Consider the following 26,062-nt stretch of genomic DNA (forward strand, 5'->3'; position numbering starts at 1 on the left):
GTGTTTCCACGTCTTATAAAAAGCTGTATACGTTTTCTTCACCTTTCCCGTCATCTACAGCGTGATAGTATATGTTTTAAAATGCACAATAAAAAAATTCCTCGATCACGTAAAGTTTGCTAGTCAAAAGAAATGTGCTATAATAATTAAAAAATCAATGTCAATTTTAATGAATAATGTAACGAGCAATGATATGTTTCAATATTGTTCTTTGACATTTCTTTTCACGATTGCCTTTCGATATTTTTTGCAAGAATGTATTTACCGCAAAATTGCACGCAAATTGTTCTGAAATAACATCAATGAAAGACATATAATTTTATAAATAGAGAAAGAAAATGTATTGTAAATAAAATTTGACGAGAACTTTGCTAAGACATATCATGTAAATTTTGCCTTCAAGATCTATTTTTAGATCTATCTACTTATTTATAGAAAAATTATCAAAATTTTTTAAGTCACTTCTAGATGATTATATAACACTCAGGAACTTTCATCAGGATAAGTATTTAGAATTAATATCTGAAGTAGATATTCCAGATTTTCCAGATAAAGATTTTCCAGATGTGCTGAATGATTTGATTTAGCCAGAATATATTTAGACCATATCTTGTAGTCAATATAAGGAAGGAGCATTTATAATTTGTCTCGGCAAGATTGTTTGGAGGTATGGAACTTTGCACCGATGATTTGGAAAAGTAAGATGATACGATGATTAATAGCGGGTTATTATATTAATAGCGCGTGTTGCGAAAAATATTTTTCTTTACCCCGGGATATACCCAGAAATCGGCGAAAACATAGCCGGTTTTTAATTGGCGGACGAAAAGAAATCTCAGAACAATAATCGTTTTCTGCCCCGAAAGTTTATCTCGTCTCTCTCTTGTATTGATTAAAAAGAAATAAACACACGTTGTCGAACATGATTTAATAAAATTCGGATTGATTACTGCAAAAGAGTACACGATATTGCCAAATTTATCGTATACTTTAAAAATAAATTTGACGCACGGCGTGCAAAAGTAATAAGTACGCACTTTCTTTTTTACATACGTATCGTATATTTGAATAAACAAAATCAAATAACGATTAAAGTAATTAAAGTAATCGAAATAAATTTACAAATTACGGCAAAGTAGCCTGATTTGATAGACTTTTTATCACAGACATTAAACGCTTTGCCGTTAATAGACAGATGAACTTGACTTCTTATTCTGTTTTTCAACAAAATATATAAATGTAAATATATACTAATAAAAATATATAACTGCAAAATATATGACTGTAAATATTAAATATTAACTAATTGAATGAATTATTTGATAGAGTGGTAGAGGAGGAAAAATGAAATGTTATTCCGTGCTCATCGAAAAACCATTTATTTCATGGAATAAATATTTTTCTATCTATGCTGTGTGCCTACCTAGGAAGTACACATTATACATATAAGTATGCATTTTTCTGCCGTCCTCGTTCGCTATCTGGGGAGCGGTGGGGGAGGGGGGAAGATAAGCAAATCCCTTATCTTTTTAATTATTGATACACTGAGACAAACAAACTGAAAATGGGAAATGTAATAGATACGAAGGAGAGAAAAGGAACGGCCGGAAGGAGGGAGAGACAAGGACAGCTTGACAGGAGGGGAGAAAGAGGGAATTACAAAAGAATCGATTTTTTTCAAGGAGCTTTCTCTTACGTTCTAAATGATCGCTTTATAAAAATCGCAAAAGTTTTCTTTATAAACTCGTATGTGTGCATGTGTATGTGTATGTATGTACGTATGTGTGTGTGCGCGTGTGTGTGTGTGTGTGTTTTGTGTGTTGTGTTGCGTGTGACTTTTTTCCTTTACAATCACATGAAGTTTAGGGACGGTGCGCGCAAGTCCATCGTACATCGTATACTATTTTACAAAATGTAGCTACAGTGCACTTGACTCGAAGCCGAGGGGGAAAAACGTGGAGTTAAGTGTTAGCTCTGATAGCACGAGAAGTTTCAAGTACGTTCCCGGATTTTGAAGATCGCTATACAACACGAGGGATTGAAACCGGTAGAATCTCGACGTTACCCGGAGGTTTCAGAGAAAAATGGTGCACACCCTGTTTATTAAACGGTCGTTTTTCCGCGTCGATCGACCCCGCGGCGATCTGAATTGATCGAAATTATATTGGTTTCAATCGCTACATTTAACTTGGAATTGTTCAAGCGTCGGGGGACACGTCTATACATAATTGCGGCACTGATCCTCTCTGTCACCGTGGTAATTAATTAGCGTATATGCCCGAGGATCAGGGACGGATCCTAATGAGTCTATAAAAACTAATAAGAGCGCTTGTCGAGATATATACCTCTAGAATAATTTTGTCTAAAAAAAAAAAAAAGAACGCTTGTCCAATCTTTTTCTTTTCTTTCCTTTTCAAGATTGTACAACGCGTGGAATAGGAAGGGACGCGCGTTCCAATAAAAAGTCGCCGTCCCTTCTTCGACGAAGCGCGTCACCCGACGCGCTGAAATGCATCAGCTATTAATACCGTAAGTTACGAAGAAAGCTATACGAAAATCGGGCGCGCGCGTCGCGCATCTCGTTTCGCGCGAATAAATGTTTATTTATCTAGAAATAAACGCTCGACACTCGTTCTGCGTGACGAATGACGAAGGGGGAGGGGGACGTGAATATGAACTTTCCAATTGGCGCGATATATAAAAAGTTCCGAGCGCGATTAGCCGGATATTGGCGCCATTTTATAATTACAAATTACAATTTATTACTTTAGAGCCGTACTCGCGTTAGAAAAAAAAAAAAAAAAAAAAAAACTAGGAGGGCTGAGGGATTTCTCCGCCAATACACGAGTAACATCCTCGTCGGATTCTCCCAGGACGTGGGAGTGTCAGCGAAGCGACACCACATTCTTGCCTGCTTACGACTTATTTACATAATTCGACACGCTCTCTCGCACATGCACTCACAATTCGCTAAAAAAAAAAAGAAACGATCATATATAATGAAACGTTTCTATATATAATATAATTGTAGAAAGACGAGGGGGAGAGGAAAAAAAACCATTAGAAAAAAACAACGATTTTTACTGTACACCGAGATCTGTTGGCCAACACGTTTCCACCGATCGTCGACGACCTTTGTTTCGATAACAACGCATTTTGTATTTCGCATATGACGTAAAGAAATGGGAGAGATAAAAATTACGGGTCTCGCGACGCGAAACGGCCGCGTATTGTATCCTAATTTATACGTAGTCTCGCCGCGGCGCAATAATGAAAATGTTCAACAAAGTTTTGCGCTGCTTGTTGGCAAAACCATGGTTACGAGTTCCGTGAACGTAACGCTTGCGCAATAACTACACGGACGTTTATAAATATCCTTATTCTACCCACCTTTCTTGACTTAGAGGAATAAAAAATTCGCGATTTTTTTTTTAAAGGGGGAATCGTAATTCCGAGGCCGTAATCAGGATTTTTTGTGGATCAAGTGCAAACGTATCGGCGTCTTAAAAATAATACCGTGACTCTAGGAACTATCCGCCTTGCCATGGACCATGGACCACCCCGTTGAGGTGCCTCTGACACGGCGCGAGTCCCACTTTGGACTTCCCTTGGCATCCAGCACAGTCTTCGTGAGGGGGGGGACTCTCTCTCTCGCGAATCACCATCACACCGTCTACCCCGCGCACACTTTTGTGTTTCCTCCACCGCGCGCTCCAAAGAGATCCGCATATCACGCAATCACTCTCCGAACAAGGCACTTTCAGTCTATCGGATGAGGAATCGCCGTGAACACGACGACGACGACGACGACAATCGACAACGATTGACGAGGACAATGACGATGATCGTCGAGATTGATCAGAGGGAGAGCATCGCGGCATCCGTGCGGAACTCTCGGCGTCGCCCACGTCGCTTTTGTTTAGGCCAGAAGCGAAGGTGGACTATGAGCACCCGCATTTCTCGACGACCATGCCCGGCAACCGCGAGAACACGATCTGGTACTCGTTGTCGAAATACAACATCGTAATTTCGGACAGCTTCCTAGGTGCGCAACACGGCCCGGTGTTGTTCGGCGGTTCCGCCAGGCTGACGATATGCGTGTTCGGATAGGCTGGGAGAAAGGCCATCGGACAGTCACCCGAGCAGTAATTGGCATCGTATCTGCGCACACAAAGATCCAGGGAACCGATCGTTAATTCCACTGTCAATTAATACCGATCCGCAAAATTAAATTCGTCTTATCGATGTTAATTTCCCGAGTTTTAATATTAATTTTAAAAGAAAACAGCTAAGATTGTCTGTCCGTGAAAATTAAGGTAATCAACGTTGATGAAATCCATCTCTCTCCATTCATTAAAAAAAAAAAAAAACAGAAATATTGATGATAATAGGTATAAATAAAAATTTAACGTTTAAAATTTTTTGCTCTATTTTCGTTGAAGTGTACTTCAAATCAGTCAGTGTACACTTTTCTCATGTGTTCGGCGAAGCGTGCTTGCGTATTTTGAATCTCCGTATAAAGATCGTGAATAAGCGTAATATATAATTTCACATTTGTATTCTTCAATAAACTTCACGGTTAAATATCGTCGTGGCAAATTAACTCGAAATGTACATCGGTATTACATAATAAAAGGTATTTTTAGACCAAACGTGCGCAAGTAACAGTTTAGTGCTGTTGATGTAGAACTGTTCTACGTGCCAGCAAGTAAAGTCCGCAGTTCCTTTATTGAAACCCCAGTTTGGCTCAAAATATTTTCCTTCACCGGAGAAATCTTTATGGGTACGTGCTTGACTGACGGTGCATTAATCATTTCGCGAGTCGCAATATGTTCTCGCAAAAGTACACACGTTTGAAGTATTCTATTAAACAGGCATAAAATATATCGCGCCAATATGACTCACCCGAGACGGATCGTATCTGATTTTTTCGAGATTTTTAGAGATTCATGCTCTTCGCAATAACAAATAAGTAGAAATAGAACTTAAATAAACGATGTGACTTTCAATATTGGTCTACGCAAATCGCTTTTCCACCGCAAATCGCAAATCCTTCAATTAATGAAGAAAAAAAAGGGAAGAAATGGAAGAATCGTGCACTCACTTCTTAGGTGCGATTATCCAATCCCAGCCGAATTTCTCAAAGTCCACCGTGAGCTTGTACCGGCAACACCTGGTCTCCTGGCTGGCCTCGTCGCAATTGAGTCCCACGTTCCTCTTGATCCTGGAGCCCCTTCGCGAATCGAGCTCCTGCATCTGCACCTCGAGATACGGGGCGTACTCCGCGCCGGGATTGGTCTCGACCAGCCGGGCCGAGTTCCTGCGATGATTGCTGCCGGGCCCGATGATCTTCAGGGCGACCCCGAGATTATCCCTCGGATGCTTGAACCACTCCGCCACCATTCGTCTGAGCTCGATCGTGATCCAGCCGCCCCGCCGTCCGTACGGTCGGGGGTGTTTCGTGGTCAGTGGTGGACCTAGCAGGGGCCCGCCCGTCTCGGTCGCGCCCCGAAGGATCCTCTGCAACGTGATCGTCACCGGACCGGCGTCCTGATGGCCGTCCAGATCCATCGGCTCGCCGAGCTCCGTAACTTCCTGATTCACGCCCCATATCCACAGAGACAGCTCCGCCCTGGTGACGCGATGCTGGACGACCTTATCGGAGAACTTGAAGTACAGCACGTCCAGGCTGCCCTTCGAGTGCCTTAGCCTCTGATCTGAAAAACATGAAGTTTACACATATAGCACGTCAGTAACGCGGAATATAATCTTAGAGGAGTTATTTAACACGGAGACAAGCCACGGAAAAAAAAGGTTTTGCTGCAACAGCAAATCTATTTGTTAAATATGGGATAACTAACATTTTTTGCTGCGAGAGCTAATTAATTTTGCAATAATAGCAAAACATTTCGTTGCAATAGCAAACAGTTTTGCTGAACTTTGCTGCGTATAGTAGCAAATCCTTTAGCTAAATTTTTTTCCGCGTGAGCTCAATAGAGAAACGTTCTTTAAAAGTAAAAATATCGATTGTATAACGCGATTGGAATTTGATCGTTATTTTTAATAACGTTATTCTGAAACAACTGCAAGCACGATTATTTAACGCTGCGTAGCAATAAATGCATTGGTGTATATGATAATTGTGTAGGAAAATTCCAATTAGCAGATATATAGTCTCGTCGGCGCGTTGAAAGTACCAAAACAGCGATAATGTGTCGTTTCTTCCTTAACGGTATATACGCGTGTAAACGTGGATTTTTCGTTCTTTTTTTCGAAAAGTATATAGCGTTCGCTCATTGCGTCATTTATTATCCATGAATGAAAAGATTCTCGCTGGCCGATACTGAGTACATGCACGATGTTGCATACAGCTCGATAAAGTATCGTCGCGCTGCTTAATGACTCCCTGGCTACTTGGCGATATCTGCGTATAAATATTGGATAGCATGAATGAATAAAAACATAAAATTAAGCAAATATCTGCTTATTGCAACGTAAACACGTAATATTTGTGACGAATTCGGCATCATTTTTTAAAGATAGACACAATTTTGCTTACGTGGGCAAGCGATTATAAAACGAGATATTTAAATATCGCCCGTTTAAAATCCCAGACTGGTTGCGAGATACGTCTACGTCACTAAACACTGTGCACAAAATACTACCATATAGTTTGAAATCGAAAGATTTGCACTGTGTTATAGCGCGAGTACACGCGGCCTTTTTAAGCTTCCAGCGAGATAAGGACGTAAAAAAGTGCGTCTGCGTCCGCAGAAATTAAGTATCATTGATTCCAGAGATGTTGAAGCCAGTATACGCTACGACATCCTCATCGGGCTTCATTCGGCGCGGGGTTATCGGAATAGAATATATGAGCGCGATAATAATTTACGTATAATATCGCGGATCTATTTGGAGCAAAGTGGATACAAAGTTGACTATTTGAAAACATTTGCGTTATCATTTCATTAATCGCGCGATTAACGCAATTACGGGCAATTGCATCGATCGAGATCGAGCGTTACGTTATCGAGAAAATGCCGCGTCGGTGTTTTATACGCGAGCGATCGCAAGTGCGTGGACGATGCGTGGATGCACCCGCGATTGCGGCGAATAATTATTTCTAATTGCCCGATAGCTCTCGACCGTAATCGTCGGCGATAAGGCGCGAGCGTATTAGAAGAAAGTGTGCTACGAATTGCGGATATAAGTCGCCTAATCGGTGGCGATACTGTCTTACGATCGGCCGTATAACGGCACGACACGCGTAACGTTCGTTATCCTCCGCGTGATTTGGCCTTTTTGCGAATGAAAGAGTCCATGAATTATATACGCGTAATAATCTCGTACGTGCATTGCACATTGCACGTGCAATCGCGCGCGCGGGCCGTGCGACAGGCGGCTGCTTAAAATAAGTTTATCAGCGAGCACAGTAGCTCTTTTGCGATACTTCCTCCGCCGGCCACTTTCCCGACCGATCGAACGAGAAACTCGCGTCTCTCGTGTACGCCTCTTTTTCCGCCGGCTCGGCTCACCGGCAGCAATTTAATGCGCGCGCGTTGTAAAGCGCGTTTCCTTGAAAATTGTAATTTTATTAACGATATGAAATTTCCGATGTTACGTTATCGGCGTAAGCACATCGACAGGGAAGGCAAATCGACGAATGATTATCCCGTGCCCCGTTCTTCTTTTTGCTTCAACGACGACGCGCGGACGGCATCGCGGACACACGTCTCTCCGGTAGAAACGCCTCGATTCGCAGCAGCTAAACACTCGCGATCGAGTCGACGCATGGATTGTTGACACGAGGAAGTCAAGGCGAAGTCTTTCGGGTCGCTTTCTCCGATTGCAAGCGTGTGCAGATAAAACTGCAGACACGAGTAAATTGTGAAAATAGAATTTGACAATATAATTTTCACAATTTAAAAATTTGATTTATATGCCGCGAGTCTTCTGCGTTAAACGATTATCAGTCAAAAAAATTCGCGTCTTCTTGTAGCTCTCTCTGGCTTGTTTATTCGTGCTTAATTCACACGAAAAACAATCAGGAAGAAAGAGACGGGAAGCTGGATGAGCTAATCAGCTAATCTATTTCACTTCGCGAACGGAGTTGCGAAATCTTTGCTTCTCGGTATATTAATTATCAATATTGCGTTTTACTCGTGTCGCTCATTACAGTCGGCTTCTACGAGATCGCGACGAGCTGGTACCGCGACTCATGCGCGTATATCATCGGGATCGCGCAGAACAACCGGCAAAACCTTAAAGACGCGCGACGTGGCCGGTTTTCAAAATAAGAAGATCCCACCGACTTGGAAAATCTTCCTCGCTGGACGGCAAGACGCTATCTACGCCCGCAAAAAGGCTTCACAAACGCCCGCGCAGGGGCTTGTATTGCTCCGCGGCTGTTCTCGCGATCGGAGGGGTGAGGGGGGGGGGGGCGATCGGCAATAAATCAGGAAGAGAGCTCGGCGGAGAGTCGTGCTCGGATTTCTTGCCGATCGAATGCAGCGGCGCGGCGGCGCTCGCTCGGCGGCGCTCAACGCACGCACGTGCGTCCGACATTTACCCTGATGACCGACGTTAAACTCGACCCCGGATCCCGTGCGCTCGCGAAGAGCGAGCGACCGGCCGCGGACGGACGGACGCGGGACACGGGTCGATCGATCGATCGATCAGCGACACGCGGGACACGGATAATACGCGAGAGAAAGAAGAAAAAACGGAGAAAAGAAAGAGGAGCGGCAGGAGAGGCAGATTTATATACACGGCATCAGCAGGGGCCAGGAGACTCTATCCAGGCCACATCGCTCGGCGCGACCGCTTCCACGAAGGGTAAAGCCACCTCAAATCGTACCGTTATACCGCGAGCAACGTTTTTCATCCGATCGATTCCCCGATCAATCAGCGACTCTCGCCGCGTATCGATATACCGACGCCGCGATCGACTTTGTGCGTATATCTTCTAAGCCGGCCTGGTATTCGACTGGTTCCTCGCGCCGCGCCGGTTGCAGCGTAAGAAGTTTTCCATGAAGCTTATGAATCTCGGACGGCGTTTTCCTGCCTGGCTGACAACGCTTTAAGATGACACGAAGGATTATTTTAGATGACCATATCGAGAAAACTTGAGATCATTTTGGAAGAAATCAATTTTTTCATTAATGCTTAATTAATTAACAATTAATTAACCATTCTTCTGATCGTCACGCAATAAATAAATCGCTTATCTATCTTAACGCTGATATGAAATCAGTCATCGTTATTATAATACAGTTACAAAAATTTTAGTGTCATCTATTTGCTACAAATTTTTCAATCATCGATCGCTTCATATATTTCTTCACTAATATGAAACAGTAAATGCAATATAACATACGTGTTATATTATACAATCGTACCGTATTGATATTATTATAATTAGAATATACAATCGTACCGTTATCTATACGGTACGATTTGAATGAAGAATTATAACACAAGAGATATGTAATGTAACCGATGCTCGGTGTTTATTGGGATAAAGTGTCATCCGTTTGCCAAAAATTTGCCAATCATCGATAGCTTCATAATATTTCTTCACATTATATTCATTGTCGTTTGTAATTTTCTAACCAATAATAATCAAACAATCGTGACTGAAGTACGCTGATGTGAAAAAGAGTGGAACGAGACACAAACGTGTGGAATATTTTTCGCGGAATGTTTATTCGCTTATGCTCCGCGGAGCAGCAAAGTCCCTCCAGCTCTTGTTGGAACGTCGTGCCGGCGCGGCGTCTCTCATTATACGCCACGCACGGAGGAAATGCGGAGGAAAGGTCTACGCGCAGCTACTACGACTTTCCTCAATTTTGCATGGAAATTCGGTGAGATTTGCGTGACGCCACGCGTCAGACGTGCGGTGGCGGTTTATTTTCGTTAACGTTTTATGAGAGAGAGCACCGCGCGACGGACGCGCCGCGATTAACCTTGCTCGAGCGGCGCGGCGCAGGCTCTCCGTTTTCGAGCACTCGAATAATTCGATTATCATCCCCCCACCCGCTTCCCCTCCCCCTGTGCCGCGTTCTACCCTCGGCCTCGCGTTTATTCACCGTCACTGTCACTGTCACCCGTCAGCTGTCCCGTTCTCCGCCAACGATCGTCTGACGCGCGCGCGCGTGGACTCTCGCATCTACCCATGTACCCATAGACATATCTACCCGTTGATGCTACCGTCTACCCGTCACGCCGTCTACTCCCCCCCACGGGGGAGTAATTATTATTAATCACGTCAACTTTACGATTACGGACGTGCCCGCGCCGCGCCGCCAAAAACGCGCCCTTCGAGCGAGTTTTAAAACGGCTGAAAAGTTTCGGCGAGAGAAAGTTTGACAGTTCGAAACCTCTCACGCGCCGACTGGGTATAGACGGTCTACTAACGGGAATTGTCCCGTGTATTATACCCTGGGGAGGGGAGGGGGACGCGAATATAATTTGACGAATCGTTTTATCGGGTTGAAAAGTAAGAGCTGATGCGCGCGCGATGATTTACATAATGGGTATTTCCAAAGTATGTGCAATCGCATATCTCATTCAGGAAAGTGTCAAACAATTTGGTGCGGCTTGCACTTGGACTGTGCTATCGCAAATTTTTATCGTGAGCTCTTTCGCTCTTCTCGATTCGATCGTTTCTCGACAATTGGAAAAATATCTCGCACGCAATTTGCAAATAATTTGCACAGAGCCCGCAAAAATTCCCAATAATGAGTCTTACACGGAAAAAAAGAAGTGTCAAATCAAAACTTCTTCAAATCTTCTTATAAGAATTTCAACTTTTTATTTCAAGTTTTCTTTCTTGGTTGAACTGTATAAGTGACTTCATCCAAGCAAGTTTTCTTCATTTAAAGTAATAAAGTATTTATAAGTCTTGATTCGACATTTCTTTTTTTACCGTGTAGTGTAAAGTTTCAAATATTTCACAGTCATGTTTCTATAACGAAATCGAATTATTTTACGTTATTATTGTAATTTATTAAAACAATTTCTGCACATTCTGCGCCCAAGAAAATGTGCGAATGATACACTCAAACGAGCAGCGGGACAAATTATTAAGCATATAGGGCTGTTTCGGCGAAACAGGCTGAACATCCAAAGTGCACGGCAGCACACGCGGCCGTGTCGTGACGATGGACGATTTGCCATGCGATATTTTTAAACGTCGTCGCCGCCCTCACGTACGGCTGTAGCTCGGAGAGCGAGAGAAAGAGAGAGAAAAAGAGAGAGAGAGAGAGAGAGAGAGAGAGAGAGAGAGAGAACGAAAGAATCGGCCGATAGCGATGAAAAGTGCATCAGGGATGCGTATCCCGAGTAGACGAGAAGGGGGACCACCGTGGCGGTCGGCGGAGAGATCGTTCCGCGTATCACAATTATTTCTTCGCTTTATTTATAGGCAGGGCCACGACACCGCGGTATCATCGTTGTTTTCCATGATTTCCACCCGTTTGAACGGGCACTCCTGTCTTATTTTCCCGCTTATTCCAACGCGCTTCTACGACGCGACCGACCAGCCTTCCGTCGACAAAGCGCGATCGCGGTTCCGCATTTAGCGACCATTACGTAGAAAAGGAGAAAGGGAACGAGGGAGAGATATCTCTGCACTGATAGACGAGCGGATGGATCGTACTCCATAATTAATGAAAATTCAATTAGACATCGTCTTTTCGCAACAAGCTTTTCGAACGAGATTTAATGAAGCAGAGAACGGAAATAAATATTATAAAGGGCACAGGGGACAATTAACGCTCAAACGATTGACAGAGATATGATGTACTAATATTTTTTTTCAAATCAAATCAGTCTAATTTTGTCTGAAATATTTTGTAATTTTATTTGTAATGTAACTTTACGTTACATATTGTTCTCGCTAGCGGACTACGGTTCCGCGAGTCGCTGTCGAGCGACGAGAAACAAGCGCGTTGGATTTTATTCATCCCTCGAATTTCGAAGTGTATCTCTCGCGCGCAGCGCGCGCAGGCGAGAAAGTCTTTCTACGTTTGTTCTGCGGTGTGCGCAATGCGAGTGACCTCCGTTCGCTAAAATCTATATTTATCTCAAGCGCTGTGTGTAGCACGATGTACTTAATGCTTTGGCTTTATTGTCTTCACCCCGCGCGCTTCCCTTCTTTTTGTCGTTTACCTTTCCCACCCCTGTGTCTACTGCCCGCGCCGCCAACTGTCACATTTACGGCGCGCATTTATTTGTGTCTGCGCGCGAGAGAACACACCGGCTTGCGAAAATCCGCGTCGCGTTTCGTCTCACGTGCGCGGCGTTTCGAATGCGTGCGTCTGTGAAAAAGTGACGATTAACCAAATTTTCGCTAGACACCGCGGGAAACTGTCAAACGTAGACGTGCCATGAAAAGCCGAAAAAATGGTTTTTAAGAAGTTACGGTTATTAGTGAGACGAAGAGTGTCTGTATGACCACAATTAATTAATCCTTTTTCCTAATAAATAAAACGATTATTCCATTGGAAAGATCGTCGATTCCCGAAACGTGAATTCAATCTCGCTCTAGTTTTTTTTTCTGGATACGTCAGACGCTAAGCTTCAGCCACTTTCTGCATCAAAGGCTCGAGAATAAAGGAAAAATCCTTCGAAACGGGAGCGCCAAAAAATTGTATGACATTACGGTCGAAGACGCGCGTCATCTCCGCGCGGCTCGTGATTTTTTGGCGGGGAGCGTTTTTTCTTTTCTTCCGTTCGCGGACTTTAAATATAGTCCGAAATCTCTCGCGCCAGACGGCCTGTAGCCTCGTCTGGACGAAAATAAGCCCACCATCTTTCCCGCCCTAACGGTCTTTCTTTCCGTTTTTTTTTCCGGCCGATGTCGACGTGGTGGCTCGTTACGGGTGCCTGGTGCCCTCCCCCTTGTCCGACCTTCAAACACGAAGACGAGCAACAGGAAGGAACGAAGAGGGATCGGTGGAAAGCGGTGTGTCGCGTGAGGATGCAAAAGTGGCGGCGTAGACTCCGTCTCCGGCCTTGAGACAGAACCAAAAAATTGCGATCCCCTCGAGAGCAGATCCGAGAATTCTCACCGAAAATCGAGTTTCTGAATTAACCATCTCGATCGCAGATACATAAATCTGCATCAAGATGGATATATCCACGTGGGTCGGATGCTATTTTTGCTGTGAAAAATATCAGAGAAAATGCATACGTATCAAGCGTAAGAATTATAACAGCGCTAAATCTGACTAATTCATCAGCGCGACTCAGCGGCATTTCTGCCCTTCAGTTGATTTTAATCTCGCGACGGGATCGTTCGCGCTCGAAGCGCCGAAAGGAACGGGTTTTCGCAAACGAGAGACGTCGGCCTACACACATCCGAGCCCGACTAAACAACCGGGGGCAGCGTTGAGAGAGAGAGAGAGAGAGAGAGAGAGAGAGAGAGAGAGAGAGAGAGAGAGAGAGGAGAGGGCTTTGCGTGTGTCTCTAGACGAAAACGTCTGTGTACGCACACTCATCCGCCCGCCAGGAGCGTTGAACCCCCGAAATTAATGTTGTAACGCAATGTCGTATCTACGTCCCGTCGCATCCCACCCTCCCGCCCTCCTCTGTGCCGTCTCGTTGCGCCTAAAGCCGCTCGATAACGTGCCCTCTAACTTCGACTTGGGAATACCTAATTGCACTAATGAGCCTCCTGCGAGCCCCGTAGGGCGCGGGGGTGAACGACCCTTCGCGGATTTTGTCGCGTGGCGAACGCATTCGCGTTCGATAGAGACGCAAACGTGTAAACTCTCCGCCGAGTCTCCCACAATGTACCGCGGCTCTGCTTGACAGAGACTTAATTACTGGCCCACGTTGGAAGTCTCGAAATCTGATCTAACGAAAGCTGATACCCGCTATATCTATATTTCGTGTATTCTCCTGAAAAAGATAGCCATCATTCGTAAAGAGTAGAAAACGCTTCGATTCTTTTTACTTTAAATGTTTAAATCAAAAAGATATCAAGAAAGATTCTTTTCGTTCATTTTAAAATGTTGTATCTCAAATGCAATCAGCCTAATATCGATCAAGAAATTCCGGGACGTTATTTAGATCTAATAAAAAAATCACGAAATAGAATTCGCAACAATCGCTTTAAATGAGACAACTCTCCCTTAAAATAATTACCGAGAATCGCGAATCGATAATAATTCTAATTCCTCGCGCATACGTGGGGCGTATTCGCCACCGGGGGGTGGGGGGCGGCGGGAAGGGGGAGGGGAGTCGGTGCCGCGGTGCCTATACCTATCATACAAAGCACTTGTCGTTTTTTTCCGGTGGTGCGCTCGCTCGCTCGCAACACACCCCGTAAAACACGCTTCACCGTGGGATCACCTTCCGGGGGGCGCCCCACCGGCCGCCGCGGCCGGGGCGAGACCGGACGTAAAAACTGCCGTCTCCGAGTAATCTGCATCGCGTGACGCAGGCGGCCCGCAATTGCGACTGCACTTCGACAGTATAACAGCGTAACTCGATAAAATTCACATTTGGGTCACGCGTACTTGTTCCCCCCCTCTCCCCCTTCGCCCCGTTACCCGTTCTCTCCTTTCGCCCCCTTGTCCGATTCCCGCTACTTCTTTCGCTTTTATTTTTTCCCTCGAAAGGGTCTGCCTTATGCGCCTTGCGGCATCGCGTGCGTTTATGCGCCCGCGCCCCTTCTCACGGAGGGAGACGGGGCGGGGGACGGTGGGCTACTAGCGCGCCAGGGGGGGGGGGGAGAAAAGAATTAGAAACGCCTCTTCTTCTTGTACTCTGATTGTCTTCTTCTTGCTCGAGGTAAATCTGTCTGAATAATGGACAGAAGAAGTTCTCAGAGAAAATCGTACGTGAGAATTTCAATTGTTGCCGAAAATCAGAATGAGGCATTTTACTGAGCACAAATGCTGTTTTTTATTCAAAATAAAAAAAAAACGTTTTCAATATAAATTAATCGCGATATAAAAAATAATGAATAATAAATGAATAATTAAAGCAATCTTCGATGTTATCGTTTAAAGTTTAAATCAATCTGTATCAGTCGGTATTATAACCACTGCAAATTTGCATCGCGATGCATTTAAAGATTAAAATAAAGATTTAAATTAAATATTTAAACACACATCGCTCTATAATTTTTGGTACTCACTTTTCAAATACTCAATGTATCGATATATACATAAGTGAAGATCAGCTAAGTGAAGATTCGACTCACGTATCCCAATTGTTTTTTATACAAAACTGATGTAAAGTGATTTAGTCACATTTTAGATCGCAGGCTCGATGACCACGTTGCATTATCCACTAACACTAACACAAATCCTAACAACAATATTTCTGATACGGTTCCTGGTAATTAAATCCAATCTGACATTATATACGAGCGTTCATGCGCGACATATATACTTTATGTAACAGTAGTAGCCCTTAAATGCATTCACCGTGCGACGGTGATATTTGTACTTTTAATACTCGCTTGCGTATAGAGTCAGGAGCACGACTGGTTTTCTCTGCAAGAATTACTCATAGAATTGCTCGGATCGTTCCTAATAGCGCTTCTCATCGATGTTGATTTATCGGCTTTGACAAATCCATTAAATTATCGTCAAAATTGTTGAATTGATCGTTAAATTTTTGAAAAGCGACGGCAGAAACGTCACAGAATAGGATTATTTTATTCAAACGAATTATATAGAAAACAAAAGACCAGCATAATTTCTCTAAATAGAAATTTTTGTGAATACAATTTTGTAAATTCAATTTTGCTGTAGATTAAAAAATACACTTTGCTCTAATCGCCGAAACAGCATAAAAATCGTCTTCGTGCTTCGTTCGTAAACGTCAAAATCCAAAACCATCAAAAAATTATATACCAGTCCTAAAAACTAACGTCGAGTAATTCTATTTCCGAGAAATCAGGATCTGTGCGAGATCGGTATCGATGTTCCGAGCGAAAGAGACCGGCGCGGCGAGGCGCGAAGCGAATGAGAACCGTTGAAGACACGGCGCCTGTCTGCGAGTATGCTGACCGCAGTGGCACTATCTGGGCTATCATTATTCATCGGATATATATCTGTTGCAGATTTGCTAATTTTGTCCGAACAGGTTGATCTAAGCGCAACGTAGAACGGCAGCTGAAGGGGAACAGCGGGAGGTTGACACTCACGATTTGCGAGGTGAAGAGGAGGGAATGACAAGGAGTAATCGCGAAACACAAAAGATATCACGTAAAAGTTACCTAAACTATTTAATGGACGAGATTTGTCCGTAAAATAATAAATACAATCCTCTGCCTATCGCAAGATTCCCTTGGATTCGGTTCCGTTTCTAAAGAATGTGCATTTAATTAAAGACACACAAGGTCCTATAATTTCATGATTAAGTACCTTCATTTCCGTTCTCTATATGTCAAATATATTTGTTACACGTGATTCACAGAAATCACAAACAAGTTATCACAGTATTTTTTTTATTTTGATATATTAAAGAGCTTGCAGAAACATATATATATGCGAATTTAACGGATAGGGTTAATCAAGAAGATTGTAATTTATCGAAAAATATCGAATATATCATATTAAGTGAGTCATTGTACATATACAGTTCGCAATAAAAAGATACAAAATAAAATATTGCGCGCCGAAAGAGAGAGATGATTACATTGCGTCGGTGTAACGCAGTAGTCAGTACAATTCGCGGAAACGTTCCGCGATAGTGCGCATGTCACTTAAAAGCATGCGAGGAAGAAAAATGTAAAAAAAAAAAAAAAAGCTTTAATTATCGCCTGCAACGATGTTAGTAGTTCTTAATTACGGCGAGGGGTCACGCTCCCGATTAATTATCAAATTGCGAGTTGTTACACTCAAACATAAGTAACAATAAGAATAGAAAACACAATGACATCAATAAACCCGACGTACTAATATAAGCATTCTATCATATATATATGTATATCGCTATTATCTATGTGATAATTACAAATAAGAAGCTACAAGTTTGACTTTTGAGTCCACGTGGAGAATTGATGGAGAATTCCAACGTATAAATATAACAAATTAGATACGTACTATCTTTTTCGTAATTATGCAATAAACGCGTGATGGAATTGCTTTTTATAAACGAATTACGAAATTTACTACTCATCAAAATTAACAACGGAAGAAGGATCCTACAACTGATATTATATATTTTACTCCAATTAATAATCTCATCCTTCTGCGACGATTATTATTTTTTTTTTGGAAGCAATACATCGACAATATGTATATTGAGCGTTAGAAATCGTTAATTTGTTTATATGATAAAATATGGAGAAAAAATTTCTCGCGCGACTCAATCGTACAAAATATATATGTATTAACCAACTCGATTACAATTCGTGTAAAAACGTTTCAATAAAATTTAATTCTATAATCTTCCTTTATAGCGATTGTCTCTCCCCCTCTGTGAATTTCGAGTTGCCCCGCCGCGCCGCTCGCGCTTTCAACAATCGTCCAGCTGGCCTAGAGTAAATTGCCGGTCCTAGAGTAGCTCCGGGCGCTAAGTCACGGACTAGACTCCCAACAGAATACGGTCCTAACCGCCACCAGTCACCTACAGACAGCTTTAAAACGCGATGGAGCCTGACCTAGGCTTGTGCACCGGCCGTGACCTTTGTTGCGGCGATCGAGGCCGGTTCGTCGTTCGCACACGTATGCATTTACGAGTCTTGGTGATCTCACGCGTCTAGTTATTCGACAGGCCTATACTTAATGTCCGTACTTAATTCTACGGAGCACTAGACGGAGATGATTGATGGGTCTTCATCTCGAATTGATCTGCGTCTCTTCTTCTCTCTTCTCGAGAATATATTGTTAATTGGAAATATTGGAAGAAACTGTTTTTTTTCTATTGAAATATTAAAAAATAATTTGGACTCTTTATAATTAATCATTATTACACATTTGAGAAAGATCAAATTTGATCTTTCATGTTTTGCCTTTAATATATTGACTCATTCGCGCTTTTTAAACTGTGGACAATGCTAATACAGCTAGTGCGATTTGAAAGTTTCCTTATCTCCCCGCACCTAGGTGCGCGAAATGTAATACATCTCAATTTGGAGTTATGCGACAATCCTTTTTTTTTTTTTTTTTCTAAAAGTGGCTCCGTTGTTGCTAATTATGACATTGAAGTTTATCAACTTCACAGGGCGATGTACTTGTCATTGAATTTTTGTGCACTTGATTGGTTCCGTATCTTGAATTGGTATCGCATATATTGTTTAAACATGCGCCAGCGATACATTGCGGGAAAAACATTTAAAAGGCAGTTAATCAATCGCGTCTGCAGCGACTATCGGACCGACGCGCGACGCTGCGCGTTATATTTCCTGCAGGGATAATTTTAGTCAGTGAGCGATGCGGCGGTGACTCCAAAGAGACGCACCAAGTCTTTATCATAATGAACTTTTAAACTATGTGATTTGTGTCGTATGGAGTTTTCATATCGAAAGTTGTTGATTCTGAAAAACTTGCATATTGTAGAATTTAAAAGAACTTTGGATATTTTCTCTATCACAGACTTTTTTAAATTTAGGTTTTAAATTTACGGTTTTTTTTATTAGTCAAAGTTTTTCGTATTTCATGACTTTTTGTATAATAATTTATTTAAATGATTATGATGGGCTTTAAATTGAAATTCAAGTTAAGTTTCTCGATCAAAATTGCAAAACGGGGAATAAAAAAATGTTGTAAATTAAAAATAATTGTCTCTACAATTAATGATAATTTTTCTCAGAAGAGATCTTAGAAGAAGCTTCTCAAACTATTACGAACCAACTTCTTAAACTGCCTTAAAGCGCTGATTCGCGTTGGTCATCGGTGAGCGATGACTTATCACGCTTCACGTACTACATTTATGACATACATATGTATGTACATACATATGTCCGCGGGTGCCCGTGTACTTACAAACTGCTCATGCAACAAGAGGCAATCGAGAGATCGGCCGATCTCTCGAGGACATCGGGCAAGAAACCATTGGTCGTTTCGCCAAAGAAGACATATATCAAGATGCAGAGAGAACGACACATGAAAAATCATAGAAAAATTGCGATAGAAATGTAAGAAAGAAGAAGGCGATTGAGAATGATTCAGGAATGAAGGAAGAATTGGAGAGGACATTAACAGAAAATGATAATGTAAAAGAAACCTCTTTCTTTCGGCTGTTTATGCGTTCTCGAGAACAAAATAAGAAAAAGAATCACGTTGCAACGATAAGAAAAATAAATAATTAGTGAAAAAAATGCATTGCGGATAAGGAGCGGTCGAAAAGTAGTAAAGATAAGAGAAGGAAAAGATTAAGTGAAAAGAAAATTCAATAAAACAAATGATTAGCAAGTGCAACGGATGCAATGCATGTAGGTATGTATATCTCGCTCCGCGTGTACTTGGCGCGAGACACTACCGTGTCTCTTGATATCGCAGAGATTTCATATAATTTGTTTTTTGTTTTGTTTTGCAAAGTTCCTAGAGAAGCGAATCCATAAAAACCGGGATATTGTGGAATAAAAATTACATAATCTGACTAGTGATTTTGCAAAATCCTAGGTCCTATCAGTGAAACTGTGAGTTAACATTTTTATTAATTTATAAACATATTATATAAATTATATTTATATTAAGAATTTTTTTATTCATTTCACAATATCCCGGTTTTTTGTGAATTCCCAAGGAATTTTGCAAGAAAAAAAATTATACGAAATCCCTACAACATATATATTAACTAATATGCAAGCGCATTATAACAATAGTCGAGGATTAGAATACTATAAATGAAATTACACACATGTAAGTGAATTGCAAATAAAAACAATTGATGAAGTAAGATGTAGATAGCGATTTGATCCAGCAGAAATCCTATCTAGTTATCGAAAGCAAAAAACAATCGGAATAAAATGCTTCTTAATTTTCTCCAAATTACTGTTATATATTTGATTATTTTGATATATGCGCGTATTGCGCATAAATAATGTCAATCAAGCACGTTATTTGACGTTCTTACATAAATTAAAGGACATAATAAAATTTTAATTTATTTCAAAAATAAAGAGAAGAGATAAAAGTAGATCTAAATAAAAAAAGAAATAAGAAGAAGTGAAAGAAGAATAAGAAATAGAGGAGATAAATAAAAGAAGATATAAAAATAGATTTTACATGCATCAACGTCATCGTCCCAAAATCAGACAAAAATTTTTCGCAAAGTAACGGAGATGAATGTAAAGAAAGGCAAGGGCGAAAATACACGCGGGAGAAAATTCGGACGTAACGGATTTTCAAAAAAAATTGTTCCCCGCAGCGGGGGCCAAGATGATCGGACGGAGAGAGAAGAGGTCGTTCCCGATAACCCGTGTCGCGAATGCGATACCAGTTAGCCATTCTTCCTTTCGGCACACTTTCGACGCTATTTTCTATTTCAAATTCTATTCCAAGTGCTTCTGACGACAGGGGCAGCTTGGTAGCGACTGATACCAAAGACCTAGCGCTTTCGAGTGCATCAGGTCGCGCGTGTTACGCATGGTACTCACGCACCGTACGTTAAGAGCGCCGCATTATTATCGCAAGTATATACGTACGCGTATTTCTTTCTCTTTCTTTCTTTTTTTAATTTTTTTTTCATTAAATCGTTCCGGCTGTTAATCTCACCGATATTGCTGGACAGTGGGCGTAACTTTTGAACTCTCGTTCGCGCCGTTTTGTTATCTGCGCAACGCTAAATATACTGCACACTTATTTTCGACTGTTGCAAGACTGCGGCAAAATCAGTTTAGGAAGCAAATCGTGCGACGTCGATCGCCGTGCTTCAACATGTACAATGGAAGATGCGGTGACTTGTAAAAGAACGTGCAGAAGCTATAGTTATAAGTGAATGCGATCTATGAATGGTTAGGTATACAGCGGCTACATTTTTTTTGAGACGAACAAATTAAATATCTTGCAAGAGTCTCTTCTTTTTCCATTTTTTTTCTTTTTTTAGGGGGAATTTATTCTTTGATAAAGAATTCTACTTCAATCATAAAAATATATTTCAAGAAAAATTTTTTGCAATCTATCTTTATAAGTTTTTTTTTCAATTTCAAGTGCGAAATGCGGTGGATATTTTCACGCCTTATAATGCAATTATCTATATGTATAAAAAAAAAGAAAGAATAACAAATTTATTCGCTTCTCCTTATCTTTCGCGCAGAAAATGAGCGAGCGATGCCTCATCATCGTTACGAGCGAGCCTACGGGCATTCGTAATTAGTAATCTGTCCGATGCGGACAGCGATATAACGCGAGTCCGCTGCAGGTCGATCTCGAATCTCACGTATCCCGGTTGCAACGCAATGGAAAATAAAGCTGCAATCGACGCGATATAGATAATAATAAGTCGACGCTTTATCGGAATGCCAGTGTCCATAATCGCGCGATACGCGATAATCGCCCACAATGCGGCCGGTGCGGTGTCGCGTCGGTGAACTCGCCCGTCGTGTGCTCGGGGCATATTACGCTTATAAAAATTCAGATTCGCCCAAGAAAGAAAGCACGCCAGTCTCGCGGTTAGCGAGACCACGATCGGTCTCCCTCGCCGATCCGAGTTCCTAAGCAGGTCGTTGATCTTATTTTGTTTCTTCCCCTTTCTCTCTCTTTTTTTTCTTTTTTTGTTTCTCTCTCTCTCTTTCTTTTTCTCTTTCTCTCTCCTCTCCCCTCTCTTTCTCTCTCTTTTCGCGAACACGGGGGCCTTAATAACAGGTTGCGGTTCTACCGCCACTATTACGTGCTTAGCGGCAAGTGGCTCGAAGACAGTTTCGCCCGAGGGACTCGTGCGGCGGCGGACCGTTTGGAGCTCCTTCTGCTCCTTAACAAGTGTATATTATGCATACGGAACGCATACAGGGTGTCCCCGAAAACAGGACGCGATATCCTTGACGACCTCCTTGATCTTCGGTCGTCGTCGTTGGTTTTTAATTTCTGGTGCACCTTAGAAGCAATCGATAATAAATCACGTCAGTTACTGTCAATTATTGTTATACTGTGTACCTTGCGTTATCGGACAACCGCGCTCTCTTATTCCTCTCATCCTGGCAATGATTAGTGACTGCAGGCATATAGTTTTGCAATAACTTATGCGGACACAGTGCGCAGGATTAATTGTTGGAATATTTATCGTCGCGTGTTATTTTTTAAGTTTTAAGCAACGGTAGTCTCGCCCAATTCAATTCCCGCAACGAGCAATTGCCCAGCAGAGGCTGGGAAAAAGAAATCTCAAGATCCAGACTCTATGAGTTCTAAACATCTTTAGTATGTGCGTAAGATAAAGAGTATTTCAGAAATGAGGATGGCTAAAGTTGAACTCTACTTGTCGCAAAAATAAAGAAGGTTGAACATTTTCTTCGGAGTTCTATATTATTTCGCTCATGTATCACACAGATTTATGCCGATGTACGTATTATATATATTTTTTTAATTTAAAAAGACATAAATAAAGGGATATGCAATTATGCATACAGCTGGCGATGCAGTTATACGGTACTCGTCGGATAACTCGTCGAGTTAACAGCCACGGATGTAGGATGTGAGAGCCAGTTATATAATTGTTACTTCGACGCTACTTAAGTTACCTAAGATCCTCATCAACGGCGATGATACGATGCAATTCAGTGTATGCACAATGTAAGAGCGTGTGTATGCACGAGAGTGCATGCCGGACGGATCGCCGAGTCGCTGAGGTTAATTTATTTTGACGTTACCAAGGAAAACATGATCGGTGTCATGTATGAAATATTACCACTCGCGGTAATTAATTCTGTGCGAACTGTGGCGCCTGACTGTGTGGCATGATCTTTGGGATAACGCTACCTTTTACTGAGATATGCACAACGAGTTTTTGCAGTCGTGCATCAGACTAAACATCTCGCAAAAAGAAAAACGAGGAAACGCGACACAGCACGTTGCGTTTGATAATTGATTGCGAAAGATTTTCAATACCATGCGCTCTGCACTGCGAGAGAATAATTAATTAAATATCGCGCATAATGATATCTACTTTCCACGAATTTCAAAACTTAAGGGTTTCGACATTTGATTTTGAAGCTTATTTTTTAAAGTTAAGTTCACAAAAGTTCAAAATATGTATCTATAATTAAATTAGTATTTTTTATTCTTTAATATTAATAGACTGATGGAAATATCTAAAACTTCTAATAAAACATAGACTGTTTAAAATATTAAAGTATTATAGAAAGTCTGTTTCAACAAGTTTAGGTCTTTAAACTTTTATTGAACTTGGTAGAAAAATCACAACTATAGAGAATCAAATCCGTGCTAATATTTTTCTCATAGAAATAAATAAGAATAAATTTCTAATAAGCATATAAAATAATAAACTAAGTATAGGCTCTCCAGAATAAATCAAATAGGAAATAGTGAGAGAGGCAATCGGAGCGCCACGCGCGGTAATTATTGCGCAATCAATATATAGTCAATAAGATAAAATATATTGGTCAACATATAAAAAATATAAAACATATATAAAAAGTGCACAAAATCTCTTAAAAAAATATCAAATTTAGCGATACAGAGCGTCCTCACGGAACTGAGACAAGCTACATCTCGGAAATGATAACGAAAATGTTACAAGAAATGTTACAAAATAAAGTGATACACGAGTTCTATCTCTGTCCCAGTTCCTCCCTCTCTCCCCCCGTGAGGCGGCACTCTGTATGCAAAAGGAAGAAGCCGGAAGGAAGACGAAACTTACGAGGCTGCGCCAAGGCAAAGACACTCTCCGTCTTCGCGGCGTACTCGTCGATCTCCTCGTGGTGCGTGATACCGGGCTCGAGAGGCTGCGGCTGGTCGGCCTGCATCCCGTACATGTCCATCAGCTTCGAGATCGGCGGGATCCTCGGCAGCGCCCGGCCGGTCATGTTCGGCGCCTGCTTCAGGCCGAGCTTGTTCAGGATCTGCTCCTTGATCGCTTCTAAACTGAGCGCGCGAATCTCCTCGTGCATCCTGCAGGCGTTGCAGGCGTTACCGGCCATCGCCAAGTGCCGGACGTGGGCTCTCTCGATGCCGGGCGCGTCGAAGGCACCGAGGAGGACCAGCGAGAGTAGTAGCAGCGCCCTCGTGACCATCTTGTTCAAGGTCGCCCTTGGTCGGATCCGAGCTCTACGATCGGCCTTCGTCGCGGATAGGAAACGATCAGATGATCAATGGCATCGTCGTTCCCGCCAACCTCTTGTCTTCCCTCAAGATTTTAGAATTTTTCTTAATTTCCCTCAATAGAACCGTTCTTCGTTAATATACCTAATAATTCCTACACTAGTATCTTCCTCTTTTCCGTCCCTATTACTTCTCCCCTTTCGTCAGATAGTCTCCCTGAGGATTGTAGAAAACCTTTTCTTTCTTCTTCAGTGTTCTTCTCTCTCAGTGCTTTCTCTTCTTCTACTTCTTTTCGCGTAGCTCCGGTCTCATCCGCGAGGAAAGTCTCTTTCTTCGTCGTTTATCTCGCAACGCCAGCTTCTTCCTGAACTTACGCAACCATACGTTCTCCACCTCCAGTAGCCGCTCGGTCCCCTTATCGTGCCCTGAAGTCGGTATTTCGCCGGAACTGGGCGACCGGCCTCGATCACGATCGCGATCCGCACGATCCAGTTTCGCTTTCTTCCTTCCTATACGTCACGAATTTATTAACTCCGAGTGGAAAACTCGAGTCTCCTCCGATTACGCGGAAGATGCGATTAGGCCGAAAAAGAGGGAGAGAAAGAAAGAAAAAGAGAGAGGGGGGGAGGGGGAGGAAAAGAGGATCGTCAGTATGTTTTCCGAGCAGTCCGCTCCACTTTATGGGGTTCACCAAAACCGTTCTCACGCACACCAATCACCGCGAGAGAGAGAATCACAAGGCACTTGAGCGTCTCGGCGAGACTTCGTTCGAAGTGTTCCGGGCAATCATGCGACCGGCTGCATCCTCGTGACCTTCAGCCTTTAGCGCCAATCTGCACTTGCTCCGAGACGCGCGTTACTGCTCATTGACAGAGCCTGTTCTCTATCAGACGCGCTCCGGACGTCATGGCGCCAAATCCGAACTGGTTACCTCGACCTTCGCCGGCAGGATCAACCCGGTTCTGTCTTCCCTCGCTCGTACTCGCGTGATTTTCTCGTCCTCTTCCTTCCTGTCCACTTCCGGTATTCTGAATTGGCTGACACCACCGGGTTATTACTACTGCGGGTACCAGTACTCTCGCGCTTTTCACCCTCGTTCAAGGACGCCGATCATTGAAATTCGACGAGATCCCGTGGAGAACAACCGTGGTGGACGATCGTCATGCGTGATGGTGTGGGCAGCGGCTCGGATGACGGATTGGTAGAACCCCGTGATGGATCTTAAGAGCTTGCCGGCCTGTCAAGCACTGAGACCTGAGGCGGGACTTCTCACCGCATATATGTCCGAGGTGGAGGCCTCCTCCTCTCTTCTTCTTCTTCTTTCTTCTTCCCTCTCCCTCTTTCTCTTTCTCTCTCTCCCTCTATCCTCACCGCTACCACGCTGTCTCCCTCCTTCGCGCGTTTATGCCGCGACGTCTTTCTCAGTCTCGGTGTTCTCTCCCGTAGTATCTTACGCACTCGCGTCGTAGGGGCCGAACGTATACCTACACCCGCCGCCAACGAATGCCCCCCTGCGCGTTCCTCCTCCCTCGATATTCCCCGCTCCCAACCCTTTCTGCCGCCACCACCGCCGCCGCCGCCGTCAACCGCGAGTGCCGTTCCCCTCTGCCGCCCTTTCACGAACCCGCACTCCCGACCGTCGCACCCGGCGCGACTCGCCATACCCCACCGTTCCTCGTGTACGAACTCTTCCTCTCCCCCTGGTCGCGCGCTCGCCTCCGCGATTCCCTCGCGTGTGGAGAGCGACGCTTTAGCTTTGCTTCTCCTCTACGCGCCGATTTGCAAATCGCCGGCCGGCGCGGCGAGTTCGTCAAAGTACCGGCTGTACAACAGTCGAAAGGGTCCTGGCACCAGGCAGCCGGCCGGCTACCCTCGATCAC

At 43.0% G+C, this 26,062-nt stretch overlaps 2 protein-coding genes across 2 annotated transcripts in view; one reads left to right on the forward strand and one right to left on the reverse strand.

The window, feature by feature from the left end:
- Positions 1–26,062, forward strand: part of LOC139822999 (probable glutamate receptor) — a 37,944-nt gene that overhangs the window by 1,692 nt on the left and 10,190 nt on the right. The window lies entirely within an intron of this gene.
- On the reverse strand, positions 1,364–25,445 carry LOC139823002 (growth/differentiation factor 8). Its single transcript, XM_071795265.1, has 3 exons — positions 23,782–25,445; positions 5,105–5,717; positions 1,364–4,161 (listed from the first exon to the last, which is right to left on the reverse strand). Exons 1-3 carry the CDS (start codon positions 24,152–24,154, stop codon positions 3,942–3,944), a joined length of 1,206 nt encoding a protein of 401 aa, XP_071651366.1. The 5' UTR covers positions 24,155–25,445; the 3' UTR covers positions 1,364–3,941.

The sequence above is a fragment of the Temnothorax longispinosus genome, chromosome 12 (assembly GCF_030848805.1).
Source record: "Temnothorax longispinosus isolate EJ_2023e chromosome 12, Tlon_JGU_v1, whole genome shotgun sequence".
Classification (NCBI taxonomy): domain Eukaryota; kingdom Metazoa; phylum Arthropoda; class Insecta; order Hymenoptera; family Formicidae; genus Temnothorax; species Temnothorax longispinosus.